This window comes from Ursus americanus, chromosome 9 (genome assembly GCF_024610735.1).
Source record: "Ursus americanus isolate L20-20 chromosome 9, mUrsAme1.1.p, whole genome shotgun sequence".
Taxonomy (NCBI): domain Eukaryota; kingdom Metazoa; phylum Chordata; class Mammalia; order Carnivora; family Ursidae; genus Ursus; species Ursus americanus.
In genome coordinates, this window is record NC_142135.1 from 38,819,096 (window position 1) to 38,846,821 (window position 27,726).

The following is a 27,726-nucleotide window of genomic DNA, read 5'->3' on the forward strand; positions in this document are numbered from 1 at the left end:
GGGCGCCGCCGGCTGTGCGGCCGCCGACGTTCTGGGAACAGCATCTCTACGGACTCATGGGGTCTTCACATTCCCAGGGGACGAGGTCTCAGGGAAGTGGCGTGCGGGAGAAGGGAAGCTGTGACCCCTGGCTGGCTCTTTCCTCCCGCACGCCGCCCGCTCTCCCCCCGCGCAGCCTCGCAGATGGTCTCGCCCACTCCGGCCGCAGTCCACGTGGGCGAGGGAGCGCGGCGGCGCGGGCCGGCGGGGCTGGCTGACCTGTGGGCGTGAGGCGCAGCGGGACTGTCGGCCGGGCCGGGCTAGCCTTGCGGCCACCCCCAAACAAACCGGGAGCGTGGGCCTCGCCACAGGTAAAGCGGGAGCCGCCGGAGCACGCGGGGCGCGCTCCTGGTGGCGTTCGGGTCCGGACCCACACGCGTCCAGGCCGCGCCCGGGGCCTCATTGGCCCTTGGGTCTCGGCGGCCCAGTCGGAGGCGATTAGTTTAGTTTTGTTTTTTTCTGTGGCCGACGAGACGAAAAGGCAACCATGCTTGTTTATTAGCGCCTTTTGCGGAGGCCGCGGAAGGAAGCCTAGCGTGTCAGCTGGCTTCCTGCGGAAGTTCGCTAAGGGGACTTGCAAAAATGGCCTAGGAGGGGCATGTAGCATTCACGAGGGGCCCCGATTACGAAGCCATCTTCCTATCTCCTCCTTTCATCTCCTGACTTCACTTAATTAGCCTCAAAGAGGTAGAAATCTTGAACCCTGGAAAAACAGTACTTCAGTGACAATTCCTATTCCTGGCGAAGAACTAGAGCAAGAACCTAGTATATGATATTTTAATGGACTTGACAGAATCCTTTAGGGCTTTTTTCTTTAATCTTACTGATGGAGTCGTGTTAGATTTACTGTTATCACCACGCAGGGCTTTTATGCACGTCTGCAAATGCCTTACCCGCTTTTGAATACTGAGTAGACAAATGAATTAATCATAGTTGCAACTGATTGATTTCCATCCAACAGACGTTGGAGCAGTGCAAGTCCCTGGGCTAATGGGGAATAGTCACTGGGACGGTGGGTCCAGAGATAGGATCCAGCCCTGCTCGGGTGAACGAACAATTCATCAATTGTTAAGAGGTATATACAGCAATGAAATGATGATGTAGAGAGGATACTGCACTTGTAAATACAAACAGGATAAACATTAGTTGAATGCATAAAGGTCTTTTAATGAATACGGATGGAATTCAGAAGTTAATTTTCGCTATATGGCAGGAGTATTAATTTGAGCCTAGGTAGGCTTCACAGTGAATGTGGGATTTCAGAAGTTTGCTTTGAAGTAGGATGAAATGTTTAGACAAACTTAGAAGTCAAAATATTTTAAAGCTGATAGGGACCTTAAGAATCATATTATTATATCCATAACTTTTTCAAAAAATTGTTAAAGAATAGTTATTGAACCCGCATCATGGGCCAGTTTGCCCACCACCACAAGAAACAGTCTTGTCAACTAGCACAACTGAGGTCTTCTGGCTTCCAGTTTGCTCCCTTCTGACTTTGTGCAGAGAGGTTTGAGGGAAAACCTGACAGATATGGCAGATCATTTCCTGCCAGAATTTAACAAAAAGCACCTATCCCACAAGGCTGTTGTGCATACTTATTTCCTTTCTAAAATCATTTCAGAATGATAGTGAGACTTTCACTTTTATAAATCTGTTTCAGGAGACTTCCCTAAATTACAGATCTCCAGGAGGAGGTTAGACATTCAATATCTGGTCTAATTCTGAGCATAAAACAAGCTGAATTCCAGTCTGTAGAAAAACAAGTAAAAAAATTGTATGCTACAATTAATTCAGCAGAAAACATTTAGATATGGATGTGTAATCAATAATAATACTAATGGCTAACATTTGTTGAGGATTTTCCATATGCTGGACTCCATGCTGTGTGTTATATGGATTATTTTACTTAACATAAAATTATATGCATCAAATCTTCTCTTCTAATTAAGCTGTCTAAATATAAAATTTCTTCATAATCCTGGAGCTTAAAGTATTAACAGCCTTTCCTTATAAAATCTTTTTAAAAACAACACATTTTTGGTAAAATATTCGTGTATTCTGTACTGGTTGCTTATGTATTTCTGTCACTTCATTTTGCTCACTAGTTTTGACCTTTTGTTTTTGAAGGCTTTTCTTTTTCTTTTTTTTCTACAGCCAAAAAACAGAATATTTCAAAATTGGTTTTGTTCAGTTCCCTTTGGAGGAACAGCTTTATCTGAAATAATCAAGAGTGTTCAGCCCTGAGGATTAACCAAGAAACAATCTTCTAGATAACATTGATAATATTTAGGACAGTGATAATTTATTTAGGACAAAGTAGATTTCTTCTTGTTTTTTATTTTGTGAGTAATGTATAAACATAAAATGCATTTGCATAATTCAGTGTCTTGATCAACAATCTGGTTCTTAAATCTCCTTTATTTATTTATTTTTTTAAGATTTTATTCGTTTATTTGACAGAGAGAGAGACAGCCAGCGAGAGAGGGAACACAGGCAGGGGGAGTGGGAGAGGAAGAAGCAGGCTCCCAGCAGAGGAGCCTGATGTGGGGCTCGATCTCAGGACCCTGGGATCACGCCCTGAGCCGAAGGCAGACGCTTAACGACTGAGCCACCCAGGCGCCCCTTAAATGTCCTTTAAACCAAATTTCAAACACTTAATTGCATCACCTTATTTCCTTTAAATATTAAATTAACAGATATTGGGTTCAGCTGTAATTTGAACATTTACAGATTCTTGTTTTAAATGGTTTTCTTATACCAATGGTTTTGCTTTTTTTTTTAATTGTAAAGCAATCTTTATTTTTCCAGTTAAGAAGTTTCCGTCTTTTGGTTTGTAACTGGGACTGCCTTGTTTTTGGCTTTTCCTGTGCTTGAGTAATATCTGACTACTCTAATCATCTAAGTTTCTTAAATATCTTTTAATTAGAAAAAAGATTTTATCATTTTATCATCTCCAGTTTATCATTTTTTTTGTTTGAATACTGTTCTAAACATTTAAGTAAGTTTCTCTTTTTTGATGCTTATATATATTTCCTTTGTAGGCTACTTTAAGAAAAATGGCTTTGTCAGCCCAACAGATACCCAGATGGTTCAATTCAGTTAAATTGAGTAGCTTCATTACAGCTACACAACTCAGAAAACATTTTCAGAGACCAGGAAAAACATTGTTGCATGGCTTTTCTGCTCAGCCACAGATGTCCTCTGACAATTGCTTTCTCCAGTGGGGATTCAAGACTTACGGGACTTCCTCCTTATGGAATAGTTCCCAGTCTACCAACTCAAGTAGGCAAGAGATTGGTTCTGCCCAAAGTACTCTGCTTCCTTCCGTGAATGAACAGACACAGAAGACACCCAACTTTGATTCTGAGCTATCTCTAGAAGGTAATTCTGAACTTCCAGAAGAGTCCCCTTTGCCCCACTTTGGTAGTTTGAACAGGTTAACTGTTTATAGTCTGTTAGCCCATTTCAAGTCATACTTTGTACCAAGTAAGAAAAAGAACAATGCCAGTTCTATTCATTTACTTATTTGACTAAGAATAAAAGGTTTGTAGATTAATATATATAATATTATGTTATAGTTATATTTATAATAGTTGCTTTCTAAATACTTTATTATTTATTTAAATTCTTTATAAAAAATTTTCAGGTGGTGATTAGGTTTACTAGGGTATAGTTTATCCTAATATGATATTCCTGGTCAGGATATAATTTTATCCAAGTAAAATTCATCAGTTTTGAGTGTACAGTTTTATGAATTTTGATAAACACATCTAGTAGTGTAACAGCCTCCACAATTAACAAACCAAAAAGAACACAAATAGAACACCCCAAAAAGCTCCCTTGTTATTTTTAGTCAGTCCTCTCTCTCCTATGCTTCTTCCTATTCTAGGAATATTCTCGTGCAAGGAATATTTCACCACAATGACGTAATGTTAGGTTAAGTAGAATATGGAAGAAAGACAGCAGGGTCAAGGAGGGCAGGGAGTAAAGACTGGCTATAAGAAATAAGAAACGGTAGTGATTAGAAGCAAAAAATAGAACAAAAAAAAAATCATAGTCTTAATTCTTTAGCTTAAGGGAGGTTACATACCGCGTTTGGTTTCAACAAAACAAAACCTCAGAATCGAGGCTGTGCTAGAGAGGGTCACGAAGTCCTTTTAAAGACCTACTTGAGGGGCGCCTGGGTGGCGCAGTCGTTAAGCGTCTGCCTTCGGCTCAGGGCGTGATCCCAGCGCTCTGGGATCAAGCCCCACATCAGGCTCTTCTGCTGGGAGCCTGCTTCTTCCTCTCCCACTCCCCCTGCTTGTGTTCCCTCTCTCGCTGGCTGTCTCTGTCAAATAAATAAATAAAATCTTTTAAAAAAAATAAAAATAAAAATAAAGACCTACTTGAGCATAACTTGGAGGAAAGGGGATTTCATCAAAAGACATTTCAGGATATAATGACTTTAACTCATACAAATCGGGCTGGTAGAATATGTTGTACTTTGGGCCACTTTAACAAGCTGTGGTTGAATCTATCTCAAAAGGTACTTGAAGGTCAGTTGATCTTTAGCATCTCACCTGTTGATTAAAAGTGACATAAAGGAAAGGAATTTTGTGTAGGACCTCCTCCTTATGAATAGAAACTTACCAACAGGTTTTTTGTCTTGGAGGAGCAGTAGTTGATTTCTCTCAATAGTCTTAGCCTTACCTCTTAGAAGGTAGAAAATATTTGAACTTCGCAGATACTTAGTGCTGAAATGATCCCAAGATTTAAAAAGAAGCAAACTAGGGAAGAGGTTTAGCTTTAGGTGGACAGACTGGAGAGCTGACCGCCTCTGTCTTTCTGCATGTCTGCCTTCAAAGCACTGGACGACCTGCCTCCAGTGTCTCCTTTGCAGCCAGTTTCCGAGGAGGAGGCCGTTCAGATTATTGCCGACCCTCCACTGCCCCCAGATACGTTCACACTTCGAGACTACGTGGATCATTCTGAGACTCTGCAGAAATTAGTGCTTCTAGGTAAGTCTCAGCAACCTGCAAGTACTTCTTGAGTGTATTCCTCATTTGCTTTTTTGCCTTACTTTGTTCAGATCAGCATTTTTAATCTTTATCAAGATGAACAGAAGTCAAATAGTGTGAAAAGGCTTCTAGTGAAAAACTGTACTCTCTGCCCCATCCTTCCTGATCGTCATGCTATTCCCCAGAGGTATCTACTTAACTTTTTACAGCTCTTTCTGTTTGTAGTTGATCTCTGTTTATGTCATTGTTTGTGGTGCTGTTGCTTGGTTCATCAGTTTTAGCCATTGGTTGATCCCTTGTATGTATGCACATACTTTTCCCCTATTCAGTTTGCCCCGCATAGTTATGGTAACAATTTTTAGATGAATCATCAGTCGGCGATTATATTATGACTGTAAATATCACTTGCTGCTCTCTGGGACTGTTTTCCTTCCTGTACAACTTTTCATTTTTCTACAGTTGTTAATAACTCTTGTTTTTCCTTTGATTAGTTTTATTTCTAGGGCTAAATTTTCCCACACAGTAGCCTGTCCGGACAGTGTTTCCTGCAGCAAACCCTACCAGATGAGGAATTCCTTCCTTTCCGCCCTCCCCCTTCCTCCTAGAGCCCACTATCCCCCTAATGTGGATGGTTTCTGTCTAGGCCTGCTCTGTAACTATTTTAGCTTGTTGGCTGGGAGGATGCACTTGGGTCTGGATAGTTGAAGACAGCCAAGGGATCTCACTGCAGACTTTTTACTTAGTCCTCTCCTGTTCAGTCCAACACCTTATTGCAGCCATCTGCTTCTCTCATTATCTCTGAGTCTGGCACATCTCTGATTTCATTTTCCCAGATGATGAACCTCCTTTCCCCCGGGGGATTGAGAGGAACAGGGTAGATAAGGGATTGTCTCTCAAATTCATCTGCTTCTCTCATTCTCCAGTCACCGCTGTACTTTAGGCTCTCATTTTTCGCTGGAAAGTTAGGAGCTTCCTAACTTGATAGTCGTCTTATCAGCAACATTGCCATGATGATCTCTCAAATACCAGTTCTCTTTCTAAAATGCCGATCTGACTGGAAATCCTTCAAAGCCTTCCCGGGACGCCAGAGCTCTGCCTCGTCTGGCCCCTGCTTACCTTTTCAGCTTTACTGCTTGCCCCTCCCCTCCTTCTGTTTGGCCAGCTCTGACAACTGGAAAACTTAGTTCAGGTAACTTCTGAAATGTCTTCGGTGACCCTCCTCTGGACCCTTACATCATCCTGACTTAGTTCCATTCTAGCACTAATAACAATATTATAGTTGTTTACTTCTCTGTTCTGTGCAAGTTACCCAAATGTGCAGGGAATGGCCTTTGTTCTCAAGAAGCTTCAAGTCTTCAGAAGTGTCTAAATATACATATATAAGAATAACTGGACTATAAGGATGAAAGGTAAAGTGAGAAGTGCTACATAAGACATACAAAGAAAGTGTTCTGTGGTTTCAAAGGGGAGAGAAAGATGACATCTGCTACAAACAGGAGAGCCAGTCACCTTCCTTCTGGAACAGCTTCCCCAGCCTTATGATAGGTGTCATGGCTAATACAAGATAAACAGAAGACATGGCCCCTGCCTTTAAACAATTTAAAGCATAGTTAAGAGTTTTGGGAATATATGTTTCAGCCATTCCTTCTCTGTATGTTGATATGTCAACAGCACATCTTGGAAGTGACTTAAATGACAGTACCTTAGAGGAGCCATGATTGCATTGTCAGATAGTAATTTTGAGGACCCACATGTCCCAGTGCCTGTCTGCTTCTCAGCTCTACTTTCTGCCTTTCTCTGCCTATTCTGTATCCCAGGAGGCCAGCCTCTATGCACTAGAGCTCCTTTGCCAGCTGGCTTCTGGGCAGCTTCAGCCAGCGGGAGGCACTTGCAGGAGGAGAGGGAAGGCAGGTGGGAGTTCATTTTTTTTCCCTGTCCCCTCCTTGCTTTGGGTCCTCTAACTGCCTCGCTCCATGACAACAGCTCCTACTGAGCAGCCCTTTCTTAATAGCTTGCAGTTCCCTCTGGGATCGGGTAATACTTTTTGCTCCCTGTCTCTTTAGCACTAGGGGTGCCCTTGTTCGCTCCCTCAGCTCTGTCACACCACTGTGTGAAGTCCCTTCAGTGAAGGTCTTTTTGTTTGCACTTTCTAGGGCAGTATCTGCTGCCTGCCAGATCCTGATGGCTACACTAAATATGTGTAACCATAACTGAATACAGTGGTAATAATTGTAGTTACTGAATGGATAAAAGCAACTTAGACTGTGGTCACCCAGAAGTTAGAGGCGTGGATTACTCATTTGTTATATCCCCAGAGCCTAAGAGAAGTGCCTGGTCCATAGTGGGAATTCAGTGACTATTTTTTCAAGTTAAAGAAATCTTGAGTAAGCCCAAGTGATTTGTGCTGACAGCAGTGTGCTCTCCTGATGAGATTCTGCTCTCCTATTGCTGTTAAAAGGCAGCTTTTCAGGATTTCTGTTTGAGCACAGTCAGGGTGTGATGGCTCATGCTGAGCAAGGCACTTCAGCACATGTCAGCTGTAATAGTAAGTTCAATTCCAAGTCTAAACCCTTCATGTTATTTTTAAAGCACCCCTTCCCACATTTATCACAGAGATCTGAAACGAGTTTCTGTCTTATTTATGTATCTATCCATCCAGTAATTTATTTTTTATAAATATTATTTTAAAATTATAACAGAATTCCATCGAGTGTTAATAATGCAAGTACTTTAAGAGAAAGAACTCTCACCTTCTCTACATACCATTTCCACTTTCCAGAGGTAGCTTTTCCCACCTTTTTCTATGCAAATCCATTTATTACAGAAAGCCATACACGGGTTTTACATTTTTATGTAGTCAGGCTTAATATTTTTAAAATTGTTTTCTTCTACTAGTTTTAGAGTTAGTACAAATTTAAATTCTTAATCTTTCTGAAATTTTGTATCAGATATAGAAGGATTTTTTTTTATTTAAGTAAAATTGACATATGTTACATAGTTTCAAATATACAACATAGTGATTCAATAGTTCTATACATCAAGCTCACCATGATAAGTGTAGTAATCAGAAACAATTATTTTTCAAATGTATAGTTAGTGGTCCCATTATGTTGCAATAAACACTGTATCTTTTCACCATTAATTTGAAATGCCATTATTATTATATGCTGATTTTTTTATTTTATTCATTTAGTTGATCCTGGATCTGTTTCTGGTCTTCATTCTGTATGTGTGTTTGTGTAATCTATTTTTCTAGTCATGATCATCTTATATCAATGCCTGTTTACTATCAAGAAATTTGGGTTTAGAATTATGTTTGGATATAATAATATATGAAATTATAATTGATTTTTCTGGTTGTGTACACCATTAAAGAAAGAATGTTTTTATTTCATTGCTTTTATATTTAAGACTTGAAAGTTGCATCTGGAAATCAGTTGGTGAGTTATTTTTCACCTAAAGAAATATTTTTAAGAATATAAAATTTAGGGGCGCCTGGGTGGTTAAGCGTCTGCCTTCGGCTCAGGGCGTGATCCCGGAGTTATGGGATCGAGCCCCACATCAGGCTCTTCTGCTATGAGCCTGCTTCTTCCTCTCCCACTCCCCCTGCTTGTGTTCCCTCTCTCGCTGGCTGTCTCTCTCTGTCAAATAAATAAATAAAATCTTTAAAAAAAAAAAAAAAGAATATAAAATTTAAGTCTAACCTTAAGGTTTTAGAATATCTTCAAATGTTTACTCTAAAGGTAAAGAATAGACCTTTCCTGTTCATGGTTATCTTTTTAATCAGATAAAAGGAAAAAAATTAGAGAATAAAACGCTCAGTTTTAATGAGAATTTTGAATTACAGGTTACTTTGATTCCCGGCCTAATTAATATTGTCATCTAATTATATCCATAACCAGAGAATACTTTAAAGTAACAACTTGCTTTCTCCCTCTTCTTTCTTTCTCCTGTGCCTTGTCTCACTTACTTAGACTACCTAAGATTATAGGGATATGTGAAGGTCAAAGGTTGTATACTTTCTGCTTTGTTGTATATTTGAGGGCTGTATATGCTCACCTGTTCTCACACAGACATTTCTTGAGCTCCTTCGAGGTACTTGTCTCCATGCTGAAGACCTGGAGATTACAATGAGTAAGACATAGGGTTATTTTTATTCCCCTCCCTGGAGGAGATCATAAATATATCTCGAAAATAATGCTTATAACTAAGGAAATGACAAACGTCAAAGAAGGTAACGATTTGTTTAAAGGGTTTGTTATACTGTAGAATTGCCAGTTCAGCAATTACTGTGGAGATCACTGGGAGCTCATAAGCATTCTTCAAACAATATTCAAGAAACCGTACATAAGGTGATGACCCTAGCTGGGTGGTGACTTGGTGAATTTGTTTCGGGTAGAAATTTAGCCCCAAATGAATTGTTTTCCTTTATATGTGACTTTGACATAAATACTATGTTTTCATTTTAATTTAACTTTATTTCTGCAATTCGTTTAGTTTGAATATATTTAGAAGTTTCTGTTGGCCTGTTCCAGTTCTCTTTTGCACAGGTTGTTGATCTTCATCAGTAATTCCTCGTGCTTTTATGTATGAAGTTTAATGACCTCGCTAAACAGTTGTCTTCAAACAGTATTTGTAATTTATTATAGGAGTGGATCTCTCAAAGATCGAAAAACATCCAGATGCAGCCAACCTCCTTCTGAGACTGGATTTTGAAAAAGACATTAAGCAAATACTCATGTTTCTTAAAGATTTGGGTATAGAGGATAACCAGCTGGGAACATACCTGACCAAAAACTATGCTATTTTCTCTGAAGACCTTGAAAATCTTAAGACCAGGTAGGGCTTTTACAATGATTTTCACATAACCCAAAAAGTGGTTATGAAGGAAATGTATGTATAAGTTATTAAGTCTTAGCTGCATAAGGATTAGCTGATAATGAACACGAATGTTATTTATTTTTTTCTTATGGACTTTCTTTGATCAAGATTAAGGATCAAACAGTTCTTTTATTCGACTTCTCATTTTTATGTGTTCAACTTATTGCTGAGTCAATACTTAACGGGTTCTCTTCAGAAACTGGAATAAAAATTTTCTTTAATCCATTAACAAATGGCTAAATTACCTGAGAGTGCACTTAGAGTTATGAAAGCCTGAACTTTCGTGGATAGTTTTAATTTTCTGGGCAATTTTTGATGGTAGACATCTGACATCCTCTTGGCACATTATTGTATAATTTGCTTAATCATTTCCGTAAGTTGGCTATTTTGGTTGTTCCTTTTTTTTTTCTTTAAAAAGCACTTCCATAAACATCTTTGTACTTCATTCAACATTCAAATAATTTATTAAATCTGTGAGAATCAATACAGGGCGATGAGATAGTATTGATCTGTGAGATAAGAATCCTGCTAGGCATTGGGAACACCACAGAGAACAAGACAGAGCGCCTGTCCCTAAGTTCACCTTTTGAATTTATTATCCTCTCTACTACTCAACGTAAGTCAGTTCTTCCCTGTATTTCCAGATTCACCTAATGGGAGCATGGTTCACCTTGTTGCCCAAATCAGAAATATTGGTAGTAACTTTGGCTTCTCTTCTTTTAGTATCCACATCTGATTAATAAATCACCTATCAATTCTTTTTTATCTCTCAAATCAGTCAACGCATTTCTCTTAATCTTCACTATGAAGATCACCTCGGGTCCCCATTTCACATGAAGATTGCTGTAACAGTTTCCTAACTGGTCTGCCTCTAGTCTCCACCACCAGATGGTGAGCCTCACTGCACTTCAGAGAACACTACAGTTCCTTGAACAACATCAGAGTCCAATGCCTTGTCTGAATTAGGGGGAAAAAAAGGAAACAAAAGACTAGATTCCTTACATTGAACAATTTGGGCTCCTGTATATGCAAGGCACTGAGCTAGACTTCAACCACCTAAGATAGACACGCACACCCTCTCTCTTCATGGACTTACCTTCTGATATAATATAGACAGACTATTACAGGGGAGAGAATGAGTGATTCTAGGACACTCAGTCTGACATATCCAGCTCTGCTTCTCCTCCTGACTGTCTGGAACACTGATCCCTCCCCATTCAAAAACCAGTTTGCCCTATTCTTCAAGATTTATTCAAAGGAAGTGTGCATACCAGGAGGTGGGGATTGTTGGGACCCATTTCAGAGACTGCCTACTGGGCTAATATGATTTTTTTTTAATTGAAGTACAGTTGACATACAATGCTACATTAGTTTCAGGTGTACAAAAGAGTGATTCAGCAAGTCTATACAAGGCTATCTGTAATGCTGTGCTTACCACAAGTGTAGCTACCATCTGTCACCATACAGCGCTATTTCAATGCCGTTGACTACTGCACCACCATTATTAATATCCCCGTTTTCCAGGAGAGGCACGGAAAGGTTTAATAATTTGTCCAAGATGACGTGGATAGTGTAAGTGACAGAGCTGGGATTCAGGCCCAATTAGTCTAACTGCAGCGTCCTGTCTACTGCACCATGCTGTCTCCCTGCTCTTAATTCTGTAAAGCAAACCTAAGTTTAAAGGAAGGTGAAGTGACTTGCTCAAGATCACACATGCTCCTAACACTGAAAGGATATTCTCTCATACACAGCGTAGTTTAATGGTTCCTAAACCTGGCCGATTCAAATTCTGGAGGGTTGCTTTTAATTACTTGGAATTTTTTAATAGGTTTATCCACATACAGCAAAAAATAAGCTTCTACTGTAAGAGGCAAGAGTATGATAATCTTTATTTAATTGAACTTAACTTTTGTCTCTGGTATGTACAGTATTATTTTCTAGGATTTCTGTAATAGCATTGATTTCATATACTTGTTCTCCTTTGAATGAAGAAAATTTCAAATGTATAAAGAAGTTATTTGGTTCTTTGTAAGAATTTTGAAATGGATAATCTGCATTTAATTATTTAAATTTCTTTTGGCTGGGCCTTATATCTTAATTTTTTATTAGAAAAATTAGCACAAGGTAGACAACAGTTTTAACAGTGTTTTAGTCAGATACTGATTTTTGCTGTGACCAAAAAACAAGAGGGAAAGAAAAAGTAATCCTCCTTCCCACTTACTTAATTCCTATCCCTCATCAACTGTCTGAGACCTGTCTGTGGAGGCAGCTACTATGATCAGGTTTTTTTGTTTGACCTGCTAAGAATGTTCTGTCATATGCAAGCATATGTGTATATGTGTGTACAAATACACATGAACCCACGTGCATACAACTGGTAGCATTTATACATGCTGTTGTCACCCCACTTTCTTACCTTAACTGTATATTAGAGAGAGTTTTGTACTGGGACTTCCTCTTCTTCTTAGTGCTAGCATAGTTCATCCTGCGGATCATCCAGTCCCTTGTGATCAACATGGTGCTTGTTTCCAGTCACTGCTATCACAACGAGGCTGCAGTGATTCTCCTATGTGTGTGTATATATATCATTTCGCACATACTGCTATGTATCTGTAGGACAGATTTCTAGAAATGGAATTGCTAGGTGAAATGGTATGTGCATTTATAATCTTAATAGATGTCAACAAGTTGGCCTTTGTAAGGTTGTTTTCTAGTTTACGCTCCCATCAACACCATACAGAAATGCCAGTTTCTCTGTTACCCTAATACAGAGTCATCAAACTTCATAGTTTCGGTTCATTTTATAGATAAAAACAATGCCTCAGTGTTGTTTCAGAAATGACGTTTGGAGGATCTTCTCCTATGTTGAAGTTCTATTTACATCGCCTTATCTATAAATCACATATATCCTTTGCCATTTTAAAATTAAGTCTTTTTCTTTCTTTTGTAAGCATTCTTCTATATTTTAACAAAATTAGTTATTTCTCTGTGACATGTTGTAAATACTTGACACTTGTTTTGACTTTGTCAATGGTTGGGGGGGTTGCCTTGCATTGTAAATTTTTATATAGTTAAATTTATCGGTCTTTTCTCTCATGTCCTCTAAGGGAGTCCCTTAAAGGAGCAGTAGTCACTTACAAAATATAAGCTGTAGTGGTACTTGGTATAGAAATAGCATAGGCATTTGGTATAGGCATGCCTGGGTTCAGATCTCAGCTTCGTCATTAATTAGCTGGTGGTCTGAGAGGAGTTATGTAACTTCTCTGAATCTATGTTTCTTCAGATACAATGTGGAAAATTACCTGGTTCACAGGTTTTTGTTTTTTTACCTTTTTATTTGGTGAGAATTAAACAAGATAATGTCCTGGTATATTTTAGGCATTTAATAAAACCTCCTTTTACAATGTTTATAAGTTTTTAAAAATCAATAATGTTATTTCATAGGCAAACTTTCTATATTTTACTACCTTATTTTGGTTCCCAGAAACTTAGCAGGAAATTTCTCAGTTGTTAACAAAATGCATAATGGAAATCACAGTAAAAATTATTTACGAGTATACATATTCAATAAATTTGCTAAACTAAAAAATTCCTCTCTTGACTTCTGCCACACTTGAGGGTCTTTATAAAAAGAGTTTGGAATCTTATTTTCTTAATTTATGGATTTTCTGTTCTTAGCAAGAGATTCTTAAACAGAAGCTATTTGATTTTTTCCTACCAAGTAATAGTAATAGTAATAGTAATTAACTGAAAAGAGAATCTGTTAGATTTCAGAATTAGTTGGTTTCTAAGTAGAAATGGGAACCATTCTAGAGTTGGATGGGTGCTTGTTTTGCTTTAACTGTATTTGGGCCATTACTATAGAATGTTTTTACTTATCCTTTCTTTTGTTTGTTTGGAAAGTAGCACGACATTAGTAAATGTTAATTATATTTACATGTATTTTTTGTTTGTTTTTCTAGAGTGGCTTATCTGCAGTCAAAAAATTTCAGTAAGGCACATATTGCACAGATGGTCAGAAATGCACCATTTTTGCTGAGTTTTTCAGTGGAAAGATTGGATAACAGATTGGGATTTTTTCAGAAAGAACTTGAACTTAGCGTGAAGAAGGTAAAGAAAAGAGGAGAATTTATATATTTGCATATGAGCTACATTTAGTAACTTAAATCTCACGTTTCTCACAGATGCCTGGCCCATATGAATTCTATAAATGCCTGGTATTTTTGTATAAGAATGAATTATCCTACTAGGTTAAATATATAACTGTATCATTTTATAATATTCCATCAAGTTGGTGCCTTAACTTTTGTTTTCAGTATTTGTTTTTTCCTCCAACAGCATTAAGTTTATGTATTTTCAGGGTTCCTAGCATTTTTCTGACTGGCTCATATTTTGAACTTTAGTTTTGTGCTCCTAGTAATGCCTTGTTTTCCCAAACTAGTTGAATGTGCATGAATAGTAATAATAGATTGTTTTATAACTATAGACTAGAGATCTGGTAGTTCGTCTCCCAAGGCTACTAACTGGAAGTCTGGAGCCCGTGAAAGAAAACATGAAGGTAGGTTGACTTTAAGATTTTCAGAAATCAGCTTCTTTCTTCAAGTGCTTAAGAAGAGGATAGATTTTGCTACTATCTTCTTAAAGAACACTAGATTGTGAAAGAAGTTATTTCTAAAAAGATGGACATAGGAAATGATGTAATAAATATCTAGCAGGCGATACGTTTTAGTTAATAATATGTTCCCATGTTGAGCAGGTGTTACATGTGTGAATCACCTTGTAGACACGGATACCAGTAATCCTAGAGTAATGCATTAGGTGCCTGCGCAATGCCTGGAAACCACATCTGTTGTCCAGTGTGAGACGCCAGCTTAACGTCACCTCGGTGGGAGATGAGATTTGGAGGCTGGATCCAAAAGACTTCTGTGAAGAGACCAGTGGCCAAGCACATCGCTCTCCTTAGAACTGTGCCCACTGCCAGCTCTAATTCTGTCACAGGACTTACCAGACACTCGTTACTGTCCTTCCTCCAAGAGAATAGTATAAAGCCAAAGGCAGCTGACTAGTTAGTATACAAAGCTGTAGTAAGATTTGAAATTATGATAGAAGGCCTATTTTTCTGAGGTGCTTAAAGTCTTTCATGTCCAGTTGTTGAAGAAATTTTTGTTGAGCACCTGCCCATGCACTGTGCTGGGGAGATAGTCCCTGCTCTCATGGGGTTTATAATCTAGTGGGGGCAGCCCCCACTATGGATTGGTAGGGGAGCAGGGGACCTAACACACTATTGGATATTTAGTTTTACCATCTCTGTCTGAAATTTTGACATGTAGTTTTTCCAGATAACATGTATATGCGTGTGCTTGGGAGCAGAGACTCAAAAAACACGTTGAAATCTTAACTGCTGGTCTGTGATGTAGGGCCCGTACAGATAGCCTGACCAGGCCTTCCACATCCACCATTATTTTGTTGCATTGTCATGATAGCTCCTTTTGGTGACCTTCGTGATGATCACCATGCTGTGAGAGTTCATCTCAGAAGAGGGGCTTGAAATTCAGGTTACCCCGGAAGCAGGAAGCTATGGACCCTTGAGGGCATTGGCATAGCTGTCTCCAGATTTTAATGTCCTCTTTTCAAATTTTAAAAGAATCAGTTTGTCCTCTGGCATATTACCAAAATAACTGTTTCCATTTGTGATTCAAGCAACTCTACTTTCTTTTAGGTTTATCGTCTTGAACTAGGTTTTAAACATAATGAAATTCAACATATGATCACCAAAGTCCCAAAGATGTTGACTGCAAATAAAAGGAAACTTACTGAGACTTTCGACTATGTGCACAATGTGATGAGCATTCCCCACCACCTCATTGTCAAGTTCCCACAGGTAACAAGTGCACAGCTCTCTCTGGGAGCTCTCATTGCCCTTCATCCAGAACTGCTCTCTGTGTGCGTAGTGCTGTTCGCTGCAAAAATGACTTGCTGTTTGGGAAGGAATTGGACCAAATATAGTCTGGTTCTGAGATTGACAGTTGTAGTAAGGTCATATTTCTTTTGCCCATCTTTTAAATCAAGAATGCATCTAGCAAATGAAGTTGAGGGATCACTTGTGAAAAGTTCACAGCTTCTAGGGCACACATGTACATCTCCATAGGAGACACAAGTGACGAGTCTGTTTGCCTATGATTGTTACCTATTGCCTGCTGCAATCTAACATATTCCCAATTGTGTTTTTCTCCACTTAAATTTGAAATAGATCACTTCCCTTAAAGGTCCTGTCAATTCTACATGTACTTTTTATTCACAGTCTAAGTCCATTAGTTAGAGGCGCCTGGGTGGCTCAGTCGGTTAAAGTGTTCAACTCTTGGTTTTGGCTCAGGTCATCATCTCATGGGTCCTGAGATTGAGCCCCACAGCGGGCTCTGCAGTCAGCAGGGAGTCTGCTTGGGATTCTCTCCTTCTGCCCCTCCCCGCAGTTGTGTGGGGTCTCTCTCTCTCTCTTTCTCTAAAATGAATAAATAAATCTTTTAAAATAAATAAATAAATCCATTAGTTAATGAGCCATATTGTAATGATCTCCTACAAAAGCATAAAACAGTTCTAGTTTGCCATTGTGCCAAAGCCATATTTATATTTTCCAAGCTAATCAGACTTTCCTGTTCTTTAGCAAGTGACATTATCTGCTTGTTCACAAGAATGTTAACTCTTTGAAAGCAGAGAGCCTGTCTGATTTATACACTGCTGGATTCCTAGTGCCTGGAACTGTACCAGGACATTTAGTAGGCACTAAATAAATATTTGCTGAACAAATGAATGATTGAATTTCATCAAAGTCATCCTTTCTTTCCTGTTTGCCATGTGAATAGACACTCCATATTTACTGGATAAATGAAAGACTGAATTTCATTAGAGTGATCCCCTACTCTGTTTTCTACATGTGTTCTTGATCTAAAGATAGGCAAAAGAAATTTGACTTTAATATAACTCAGAACTAGATTGCATTTGGTACAGTTCCTTCACAAATAGCAATGTTTATTTACCTATCATACTTCACTATGAGGAGGCCCTTAATAAAGAGCTTTTCTGTTTCATCAAATGTATTCATTATTAAAAGTGCAGTGGTACAAATTTGGCTTATTGGAACAATTGTAAAGTAAGTGGTCTTCAACTAGAAAGCAGTAACAATTAGTTCTCCCCTGGGCTGTTAGATAATTCAGTGACACAGCATAAAATAATCTCATTTGGGGATACAAAAGTCAATCAGACATGGTCTGTATGCTTGTGGAATTTGTGATCTAGTGTGGAAGACAAGTTTCTAAAATGTCATTGATTTACATAATGTTAGAGTCTTAACCAGATAGACTTAGTTAAGTCTAAGTCTACTGTAACCTAGACTTAGGTAAGTCTTCTGTAACATAGACTTAGGTAAGTCTTAACCTTATAGAGCTTATTAATTTAATGTAGAAGAGGTAGGAAAATCATACAAATAATGATAGCTACTAAGTGCTCACTGTGTGCCAGCTCTGTCTTTACTGCTTTACTTGTATGAATTCATTTAATCCTCACAACCACCATATGAGATAGGTACTATTATTATCCCTGTTTTACAACTGACGAAAGTGAACATAAAAGGATCGTCGAAAGGTTACCCAGGTAATAAGGGACAGAGCCAAGATTAGAACTCTGGCAGTCGAGTTTAAAAAACCATGCTCTTAACTAGGATATGAATGCTACCACTCTAAGAACTGACATTTGAGTTGTCAGTAGAATGAGTGGGGTCTTCCAGAAGGATAGAAACTTTCTAAGTCTACTAGAGGAAACTATAAACTTGACCAGATACATCAAAATCACTTGTTTAAAAAACACAGACTATTAGGCACCCCAAACCCTTGCTTTTGGGAAGCCCACTTGTAGAACTGTGACTTCCTTATTGGGATTCTCAGACTCGTAGGGGTCTGGCTAATATTGTTAAAAAAAAAACAATAAACAAAAAAATGGAAAAATATTAACTGACGGGACTGGGGGGGAACTGAAAGACTTTAAATTTTTGGCTGGTGCTTTAAAAACTTAGTGGTATGAAACAAATTTTCTCTTGCAAATAACGGTTCTGGTTGGCCTATTCCTGATTCCTTTTTAAAGTTGCTGCCACTAACGCTACATCTTAAGAGTTTTAACCCCAAGATGGATAAGACGTGCATTCCCTAGTTGCTCGCCTAGAGACCAGGTTCATTTCATTCTAATACTAGGCAGGGAGAGGGAGCAGGCAGGAATTTTACAAAAAAAAAGGAAGCTTCCATAGATTGTGAAATCTTACAAACTTTTGGTGCCAGTGGATCTTGATTTCTAACTTTGGTTCTCAAACTTGACGGTGTCAGAATCACCTGGAGAACCTATGGGCCCCATTCAAAGTTTCTGATTAAGTATTTTGGGGACAGAGCCTGAGGATTTGCTGTTTTAATGTCTCCTCCATCTGGATTAGCCAATGTTCTTTGCCTACAGTATAGCCCTTAATTACTTTATAATTGTTCTGTTAGTTCTTTTTAACCATAATCTCTTAGCAGAAGCTATACGGGCTAAACCCTGTGACATTTATCATAGTTACTAAGCATGTGGTCAGTACTTTATAATTGTTAGCCTAATTAAAAATTTTAGCAAAATAAACATTTTAATAGTTCATCTTTCAGTGCACAATGTTGTTTTTAAAAACTTTTTTTTTCTTTTTTAGGTATTTAATACAAGGTTGTTTAAAGTCAAAGAAAGGCATTTGTTTCTTACCTATATAGGAAGAGCACAATATGATCCAACAAAACCTAACTATATCTCTTTGGACAAGTTAGTGTCTGTGCCTGATGAAATATTTTGTGAAGAGATTGCCAAAGCCTCAGTACAAGACTTTGAAAAATTCTTAAAAACTCTTTAGTTTTTGATGAGTGTTAAAATGTAATAATGTAAAATGAATGTGGATATGAATGAATGATATATATTTTTAAATAAATGCCTCAGGCCTCCTTTGATGCTGGAAACAATTTCTTGATATTGTGAATTTGGGTACACTTGTGGCAGATCTTTCTTACAAGTTCCTAGTGACTTAATTTTTCTTCACCTCCACCATTTCCTTCCTTCTCGGGGAGGACAGAACTTAAACCACAGCAGGCTGAGAGGAGAGAGAGTCACTTTCCTATGGGCTGGCACACTGTCCTTCTGGTGAGGATGAGGATAGAGGTTTCCCTCTGATATTCGCAGGCCTTCTAAAGTGGCAAGACCTCTTTATTTTCTTCAAAATGTTAAGAGTTTCTGGAGTATCCTATGTTATTATTCACCTAATAACTACTATTCATGTAGATAATGCTACAAAACACATTCCATTTTGGATGATCCGCACTGTATCTTCCTGAGCATAGATATTCAGAGTTGCCCACAATTGGCTACTGAGAATCGGGAAAGGAAAAAGGATTGGGGAGGTGGGAGGGAGATAAGTAAAGGGCAATGAAACATAGTAAAAGGCCATAATAAACCTCTGACTTATTGCCAGTATGCAAAGATTTATTACAGTATGAACTGATACTCTTTTTCCCATTTATCATGTAGACATGTAATCCTGAGCTAGTAATTTCTCTGGGTCAGATCCTTATTTGTAAAACAAGGCATTGTGACTTCAGCTATCTGCCTTGGGATCACAAGCTTGGCTTGGGTAGTTAACACTGGTGGCTTCCAGCGAACCACCCTGGTATTTGTTCTTGTCCCCTTCCACACTGACTCTGGGCTAATGAGATCTGGGCCCTGAAACATTATCAAGCAGAAGCTAGACAAGTCCTTGCACACTGGGGCCTGTCCTCTTGAAACATTTGCTCTTGGAACCCTGAGCCACTGTGTAAAGAGGTCAGGTGACTGTCGGAGAAATGAGGTGGACAGAAAGAGGTGCCTGGCCAAAACTCAGCTATTCCAGCCATGCCAACCAAGTACCAGATGTGTGGGGGAAGATAGACAATTCAGCCTTAGCAGATACAACATGGAGCAGAACGATCCAGCTGAATTCAGAACTGGGATAAAAAAGAAAGACACTAACTTCGGGGGCAGTTTGTTGCGCACCAGGGTTCTGTGGTGTGCTATAGGTCCGGAAGCCTTGTAAGAAACTAAATTTGTAATTGATCAGGGCCTTTCAGTTAGGTATTTTATTCATTTGCCCAACAGACATTTGAGTTCCTAAAATGCAGTGGTGAGTGTGGCATAGTTACGGGCCTTCATGGAGTTCTCTAATGGATGAGATCAATACACAGGAAACAGGGTTCAGCTAAAAAACAAAGCATGGAACCATCCCAAATGATCTCTCTATGGCTCAGAACCTCATTTTGCCCTTATTAACAAACCACTTGTATCAGTCAGAAAAGGCTACAATGAACGGTCCTAAAACGGTTTTTTTAAAGATTTATTTATTTGAGAGACAGCATGAGCAGGGGGATGAGCAAAGGGAGAAGGAGAAGCAGACTCCCTGCTGAGCAGGAAGCCTGATGCAGAACTCCATCCCAGGACTCCAAGGTCATGACCTGAGCTGACAGCAGATGCTTAACCAACTGAGCTACCCAGCTGCCCCAAACCTTAAATGGTTTAAAACCACAGAGGTTTTGATCCCATACATGTCCTACTCGGGACCAAAAAATTTATGAAGGGAAATTTATGAAAATCTATGAAAGGGGAAAGGAATGTGAGCACAAGCAGGGGGAGGGGCAGGCAGAGGGAGAAGCAGGCTCTCCATTGAGCAAGGAGCCTGATGGGGACTTGATCCCAGGATCCTGGGATCGTGACCTGAGCGAAAGGCAGACGCTTTACCGACTGAACCCAGGTGTCCTGCAATGTGAATTGCTCTTAAAAACTGATCACATTTTTCTTGGCCAAAGCGTTACATGGCCATGCCTAGCTTTAAGGGAGCAGAAAAATGCAATCCTACCCACGTGCCAGTAATCAAACATAGTATTTGAATCAATACTAATGACTGCCAGCAAACATCCAGGAGCGCTAGGCTCAGTACCTCTAGGAGCTGGATTTTGTGACAGTCTTGGGCGTCTGATCTCTTGACAAGGTCTTCCTTCTCTTACCACCATCACTGTGTAACCAGCAAGCTGAAACTTAAGGGTAATGAAGCAACAAGGGTTTACTGAGTACTTCTTGCAAGGCAATGTGCCAGTGTTCAAATGTATTGCACTTCTTCGCATCTTTCAGACTTCACTTTGGCTAGTGTAGTCTGGGAGCACACATTCACCAGTTTTTAGTGCAGCATACAGGACTGAGTAACATGAGAATCTGGTGGCACAAAGAAGAAAAAAGGGGAAGGCAACAAAAGTTGAGAACTGGAATGTGACTAAGACCATTGACTCTAACCTTTTGAATTGACAAGGAGATGGAGTTCTATGTGGTCCCAGTTCTCAGCTTAAGCCTGAAGAAAACAACAGTAGATATTTGTGGGTGCTTGTTATGGATTGAATTGTGTCTCCCCATAAGTCATGTTGAAACCCTAATCCTCAATGTGATGGCATTTAGAGATAGGGGCTTCATAATGGGAATAGCGTCCCTGTAAGATACAAAAGAGCCTGCTCTGTCTTTGCTGTGTAAGGACACAGTGCGAAGGCATTCCTCTAAAACCCACAGGAAAAACTCCCACCTGAAAGTGACCATTCTTGCACCTTGATCTTGGGCTTTTAGCCTCCAGAACTGTGAGAAATACATTTTGTTTTTTAAACTATCCAGCCTGTGATGTTTTGTTATGGCAGTTCGGGCTGACCATGACAGTAATGGTGGTAGAAGGTCACTAGTAACTTAATGAGTCAGTCACACTATAATTGTTTCTGTCCCTAGATTTTAATGCCTTAGACTTAACATGTTGGGGCTGAGACGTTAAAAGTATACTTTTATCTTAAAATCACACACAAATTCTGCTATATATCTTAGATTTAGCATTAAAATTTTTTTTGTTCTGACCTACCCTTCCACGAAAATGGCTTGGTGTAGACCTTAAGCTGGAGAAACCTAAGGTCTAAAGGTTAGTGTCTCCTGGATTAGTATTGTGGTATATGGCCCTAAAATTAAGGAGTCCCAAAGTTTTACCCGGATCCTCTGATACCAGAAGATAAATCTGGATTCTTCCTGGCTGTGTAGTCTTGGACAATTTATACAGCCTTTTTGAGCCCGTTTCCTCTCTACATTGGGATAATCATGGTACTTACCTCAGGGATTTAGAACTAAATGAGAGAATTAAAATGACAATACGCAGGTAAAAGGTTTAGCGCACAAAGGGCGCAATAAATACTCTCTAAATTCTCACAGCTCGTCCATCACAGAACCTAGGCTAATGCCCCTTATTCATTACCTAATGTTCTTCCCATCAGGTCACATGAAATGTTTCGTGCAACGGGGCGCGCAAAACACTCACCCTACTACATTGGCATGACGTAGACGGGTAAAACGCCAGCGGCAGGAGCCCCAAGTCGGCTACCAGAAACTGCGCCTGCGCGGGCGTCCTTCCTCGCCCAGCGACGCGACAGGAGGCGCCTGCGCATTGGGCCCAAAGCGTCCTCCAGGACTTACCCAGCAGGCAACGCGGCAGTCTCGGGTCAAAATGGCGAGCAGGCCTAGCGGTAAGTCGTTGGTGACCTCTCTGACAGGCATTGCCACACTCAGCCTTTTATTCTTGCAGCAATTTGCTCCGCTTCCTCTGTCCTAAGTGGCTAGGTGTGTGATGTCAGCGAAGGTGGAGGCTCCGCTCTAGCCTAAAGGGCGCCTTTGCCCCCCACCCTTACTGTCCCCAGGCGGGGCTCACCTGAAGGGTTGAAGGTGGATCTGCTGTGAAGGTGCCCGCGGTGGCTCCGATAGTCCTGCCATTCCAACTGCCCGTGCTCGGCAGGCCTTCCCCTCGGCCTTAGAAGTGTTCAGGGGCACAGGGAGATAATCAGTGCATGACTTTCAACCAAAATGAACCGAGTGCTTGCCGTGAGTCAAGCCCTGTCGTGTGCGATAAATTCTCCGGCCTGTGTGACGAGGGAGATATTAGTTTCCCTTTTACGCTAATCAGGTAACCGAGGCAGAGTGACCGGAGGAAATAGGTCTGCAAACTTCCTTCTACGCCTCGCGCTTCTCAAACGGAATTCGGGGCAGCTGAGCCAGGGTTACAGCGAAGCTTCAGATTAATTAGGTTTATCTGGAACGTCAGCTCGGTCTGTAGATTTGGAGAAGTTTGTATTTACTCTAGGCACTAAAACAAACATACTTACTCTGCAGTAGAATACAGAGATTACCGGAATATTTGAAACAGATCGTGAACACGAAGAATTTTCCCTTCCCCGCACCTTTTTTGCTGTTCGCTGCCCTCTGGAGGTATGAATTGGAGTAGCCTTTAAATAATACTGGTCCTTTTCTCCTCGGGCTCAGCAGTGGTGAAGTTATTGGGAAACATCCGATTGCCGGAAAAATCCGTTAATCTAAATGACATTGAACTTTTTTGGGGGGTTGGGGGAGACATTTAAGAATTCATTGCTTCATTAATTTGACAAATATGGAAGGCACTCTGTCCTGTGTTTGAGAACTAGATAGACCTGGTCTCAACCCTCTCACTAGCTGGCTCTGATCTTGGAGAGGATAGGTTCTGTAAGCCTTATTATTCTGCGAGGACAGGTGTGTTGTAAATAAACCGAGCTAATGTGGGTAAAGCAGATAGGATAGTAACTAGAACACAAGTGTTCAATGAATATTAATCATCACCATCAAAGGAAAATATGTATGTAGGTCATTTGTTTTCTACAAGTATGTTTGTAGATTGTTGACTCTTTGGTACTTGTTTTTCTAGAAGCAATCTTCTACATGGTGTTTAATTTTCAAGGAGATTTACCAAGGCTGTGTAATCTGTGATATGCTAAGAAGTAGGGATGAGTAGGGGTTGGAATAAAAGAGTTTGCTTTCATTCCTTGGTGAGAGAATAGCCCCAGACAAAATTTTTAAAAGAAAATTTAAATTTACTCTATCTCCCCCTCTTACCACATCTCTCTTAACGAGCATCAGGCACTATAGTGTTGCCCTTAGTCCCTACTGGGTTATCCCATCAGGCTCAGTCCTCCCCCAGAGAGCTTTGGCATTACCCATTTCTTCTCATTCTCATCCTTTTTCAAATATCTATTTCCTTGTTGGAAAGTTAGCTACTTGGGAGGAAGAAAATGAACGTCTTCTACTAATCCATATTGATATTAAATGACTAGGTAATGGTATCAAAATCCTCCCAGAAATATGTGTATTTTTAAAGAGGGTAGCCAAGTGAATTAAAAGTAATGTAGAATAAAGATTTTGGAGGATGAAGGTCATTGAGACCTGCCAGCCTGTCCTGAAGTCTTACCTACTTTACATGTAATTCCAGCTCCGTTGATAAGAAAAGTTTACACTTATTTCCTGTCATTTATTTCTGAAATTACAGAAGATGGAGGAGTTCTGAGTTCCATTCCCACACCCTACCCTTCAGTTCTGATGGTAGCAGGGGTACATAAAAGATGGGATACTTGACATGAGGAGGCTGGAGTGCTGATAACTGCTATAGATCTTTTGTACATCATGTGCTTGAGTTTACCCTTTTTTCCCCTGACTTGCTGCCCAGTTTTTTTTAACCTGTAATCACTTTTGCTCATAGATAAAATAAGCAGTTTTTGTCTACAGTATACAGAATATACACTTCCAAAAGGAAATTCCTTCCTATGTTTGCATTCTCTAACAAGGTAACTTACAAGAGTACTGGTTGCTTGCCTATCCAGGTGATCGTATAGTATAAGTGAATCGTAGCAACTAACAGTGTGACAATATCAGTTGCAGCATCAGGCCGGTGGCTGGAGGGTATTCGAAAATGGTATTACAATGCTGCAGGGTTCAATAAACTGGGTGAGTATCTTTTTATTTGCCTTTTCTTGGTTTTTTTTTTTTTTTTTTTTTTTTTTTGCTTTTTCTGAGAATAGTCCTTTTGCAAGAGTTGTTATGATTACCAAAAACAGCTTAACTAATTGTACCAATGTACTAGAAAATTTTTAAAATTAGGCCATATTTTATTGTCCAGTCATTTTTAAAATTTCTTTGAGAAGAGAGTAATAGAATCAATCACTTCAGATGTTTGAGGTGGAAATAAGTTATGTTCTTGAAATATGGTCACAGTACATTTTCCTTATACGCTCCCCCTCCCGACTCCTTCATTTGGCATTTGAAAATTTAAGTTATATGAACTTTGAAAGTAAGATTTCTCAAATGTTAAAATTGTCAAATGTTCAAATCATCGGATACATGAACTCTTTTAGAACTTTAGAAGTTGCCATGAACTTCATCTTTTTTTAATTGAAGCTTGACAGAAGCGTCATTAAATGTTACTGGTTCATTAGTGCACTGTCATCTTAAGGTTCTTTAATACCTTGATCTCAGATTCAAAGTATAAGAAAGTAGAGATGTGATTTATTGATGAGTGTTTAAAAACAAAGTAGATATTTTAGATGTTTTAAAATTGTTAGATAAAATGTGAATTTTGTGAGTGCATTTTAAAAGACTCATATTGTTTCTACAGTACCGTTTAAGAAATAACCCATTATGAAGGGAAGGAGAAAATAAGATAAAATCAGAGAGGGAGACAAACCATAGGAGACTCTTAACTATAGGAAACAAACTGAGGGTTGCTGGAGGGGAAGTCGGGGGGGCATGGGGTGAGTGAGGGATGGACATTAAGGAGGGTACTTGATGTAATGAGCACTGGATGTTATACACAACTCATGAGTAGCTAAACTCTACCTCTGAAGCTAATAATACACTATATGTTAATTAGTTGATTTTAAATTAAAAAAGGAAATAACCCATTATTATGTACGAAATGCACACAACTTAACCAAGTCTTAAGTTATGTTTATGACTAAATATATTTCACTCATTTTTTAAAAATGTCTGATTTTTGAGATGTGTATTCAATCTGACTCTTGTTTTCTATCACAGGGTTAATGCGAGATGATACAATACATGAGAATGATGATGTGAAAGAAGCCATAAGAAGGCTTCCTGAGAACCTTTATAACGACAGGATGTTTCGCATTAAGAGGGCACTGGACCTGACCATGAGGCATCAGATCTTGCCTAAAGAGCAGTGGACAAAATATGAGGAGGTAGCTCAGCTTTTATGTATCTGACAATGTTGGCCACTGAGCATTGAGCATTAGAAACAGAGAAGCACATTGCTTTGTACAGTGCTTTAGAGTTCTTAAAGTTGTGTCACATAAATACCCTCATGGCAGTCCAGTGAGGTTAATAGAGCAAATGTTAACTCCATTTTAGAGATTAATACTTTGTGACTTAGAGGTGACATGATTGTTCCAAAATCACTAAACAAGTCTCTGATATAGAGATCCAGGGCTAGAGTGCAGATCCTCTGTTTTCTGGGTCATTGTTCTCCCTCTACACTCTGCACCCTGCTCAGATGAAACAATGGTGGTATCCATGTGATCAGCCCTGCAGTAGCCCTCTGGCCCCCAGGAAGGACTCTGAAGTAAACCCTCACCCCTTGAACTGCATTGAAGCTAGGCAAAAGCTTCTACTCTCATATGTTCTTCTCTTGCAGATTTTCCCCTCTCAACCTATCAAAGCCACTTATTACAATATCTTTGTGGGTTTTTACATTTTAGAAAAGCAGATTGTTCTTAGTCTGCTTGAAAATACGTTTTCTTAAGTTGGAAATAAAAATTAATTTTGGTGAATTTCTTTTGTCAAAGACTTGTTTAGTGTTTGGGATATATCAGTATGTGATGCCTACATATAATATTTTTCTTTTATTCATTCTTTAGGATAAATTCTACCTTGAACCATATCTGAAAGAAGTTATTCGGGAAAGAAAAGAGAGGGAAGAATGGGCAAAGAAATAATCATGAAGTTGAATTTGTGGTTGCAGTTGCCCTCAAACTTTTTAAGTTGAGTAAACCTGAAATGTACAATTTAGAACTATCTGAGCTGCAAATGTACTACTTTAAATAAATGTCTGTTGTGATTATTGTTGGAGTGTTTGAATTCTAAATCTTAATAACTACTGAATTTACTTACCTGTTACAATTCTTTCTAGACTTCTAAGATATTTTTTAGTGTTTTATTGCTTCCTGGAGCTCAGGCCACTTTAATCAGTTTTCTTCACTGGTTGGACAATGTCTTAATTTACGGAAGGATATAACATCCTTGCAAGTAGAATAGTCACCTTTATATTGCCTTTGTAGATTAGCAAGGTAATTAGAAGCCCCCTCAGGGCCTCACTTGGCAGGGATGGAGTAGAGCAAGAAACAAGTGCCAGTGAGTTTACTGCGTGTGAAGCAAACCACCGTAACAGATTGGCCCTCAGAATTTACAAGTTACCCAATGAAAAGAGACCTCTCTCTTTTCACCCCCTTGTTTGCCAGAATTGGTAAACAGCCCTCTCCAACCACTGTTCTCCGAATATTCTTGATTTTACATCCTATCCTTTTTTAAAAAGTTACATACGTGGTCCCAATATGGGTCTGTGTATGAAACATGTATGTGTTCTTGTGTTAATATGTGTAATAGAAAACAAAAACTAGACATTAAAGAAATTGACAAAAATACAAAGTTAAAGTGTTAAGGTTATAATTTTAAATATAAATTAGAACCATTCAATAATGTCATTCCCACCCCTGAATTCTAAAATGCTTCAGTGGAAGGAGCTGTATAGGACATGCAGCCTGTGCAGGGTTCCACGAGCCTCTGCTGTGTGCGAGAGAGCATCTGATTGGGATCCTCCCTCGGAGAACAGAGCAGC

General features: G+C 39.3%; 2 protein-coding genes across 4 annotated transcripts; both read left to right on the plus strand.

Annotated features, from left to right (window-relative positions):
* Positions 1 to 199: 199 nt before the first annotated feature.
* MTERF3 (mitochondrial transcription termination factor 3) lies at positions 200 to 18,940 on the plus strand. 3 transcript variants are annotated; one of them, XM_045805909.2, is made up of 9 exons: positions 233 to 350; positions 1,700 to 1,733; positions 3,081 to 3,420; positions 4,887 to 5,039; positions 9,689 to 9,878; positions 13,883 to 14,030; positions 14,407 to 14,478; positions 15,640 to 15,801; positions 18,640 to 18,940. In XM_045805909.2, the coding sequence occupies exons 3-9, from the start codon at positions 3,096 to 3,098 to the stop codon at positions 18,832 to 18,834; spliced, it is 1,245 nt and encodes a 414-aa protein (XP_045661865.2). In that variant the 5' UTR covers positions 233 to 350; positions 1,700 to 1,733; positions 3,081 to 3,095; the 3' UTR covers positions 18,835 to 18,940. The 3 variants fall into 3 exon arrangements, with proteins under 3 accessions (XP_087720841.1, XP_045661863.2, XP_045661865.2); XM_045805907.2 differs by lacking the exon at positions 1,700 to 1,733 and having other exon boundaries at positions 216 to 350; XM_087864715.1 differs by lacking the exons at positions 1,700 to 1,733; positions 3,081 to 3,420 and having other exon boundaries at positions 200 to 350.
* A 3,478-nt stretch (positions 18,941 to 22,418) lies between these two features.
* UQCRB (ubiquinol-cytochrome c reductase binding protein) lies at positions 22,419 to 26,952 on the plus strand. The gene is made up of 4 exons (XM_045805910.2): positions 22,419 to 22,543; positions 24,750 to 24,821; positions 25,908 to 26,074; positions 26,750 to 26,952. Exons 1-4 carry the CDS (start codon positions 22,525 to 22,527, stop codon positions 26,825 to 26,827), a joined length of 336 nt encoding a protein of 111 aa, XP_045661866.2. The 5' UTR covers positions 22,419 to 22,524; the 3' UTR covers positions 26,828 to 26,952.
* Positions 26,953 to 27,726: the final 774 nt, after the last annotated feature.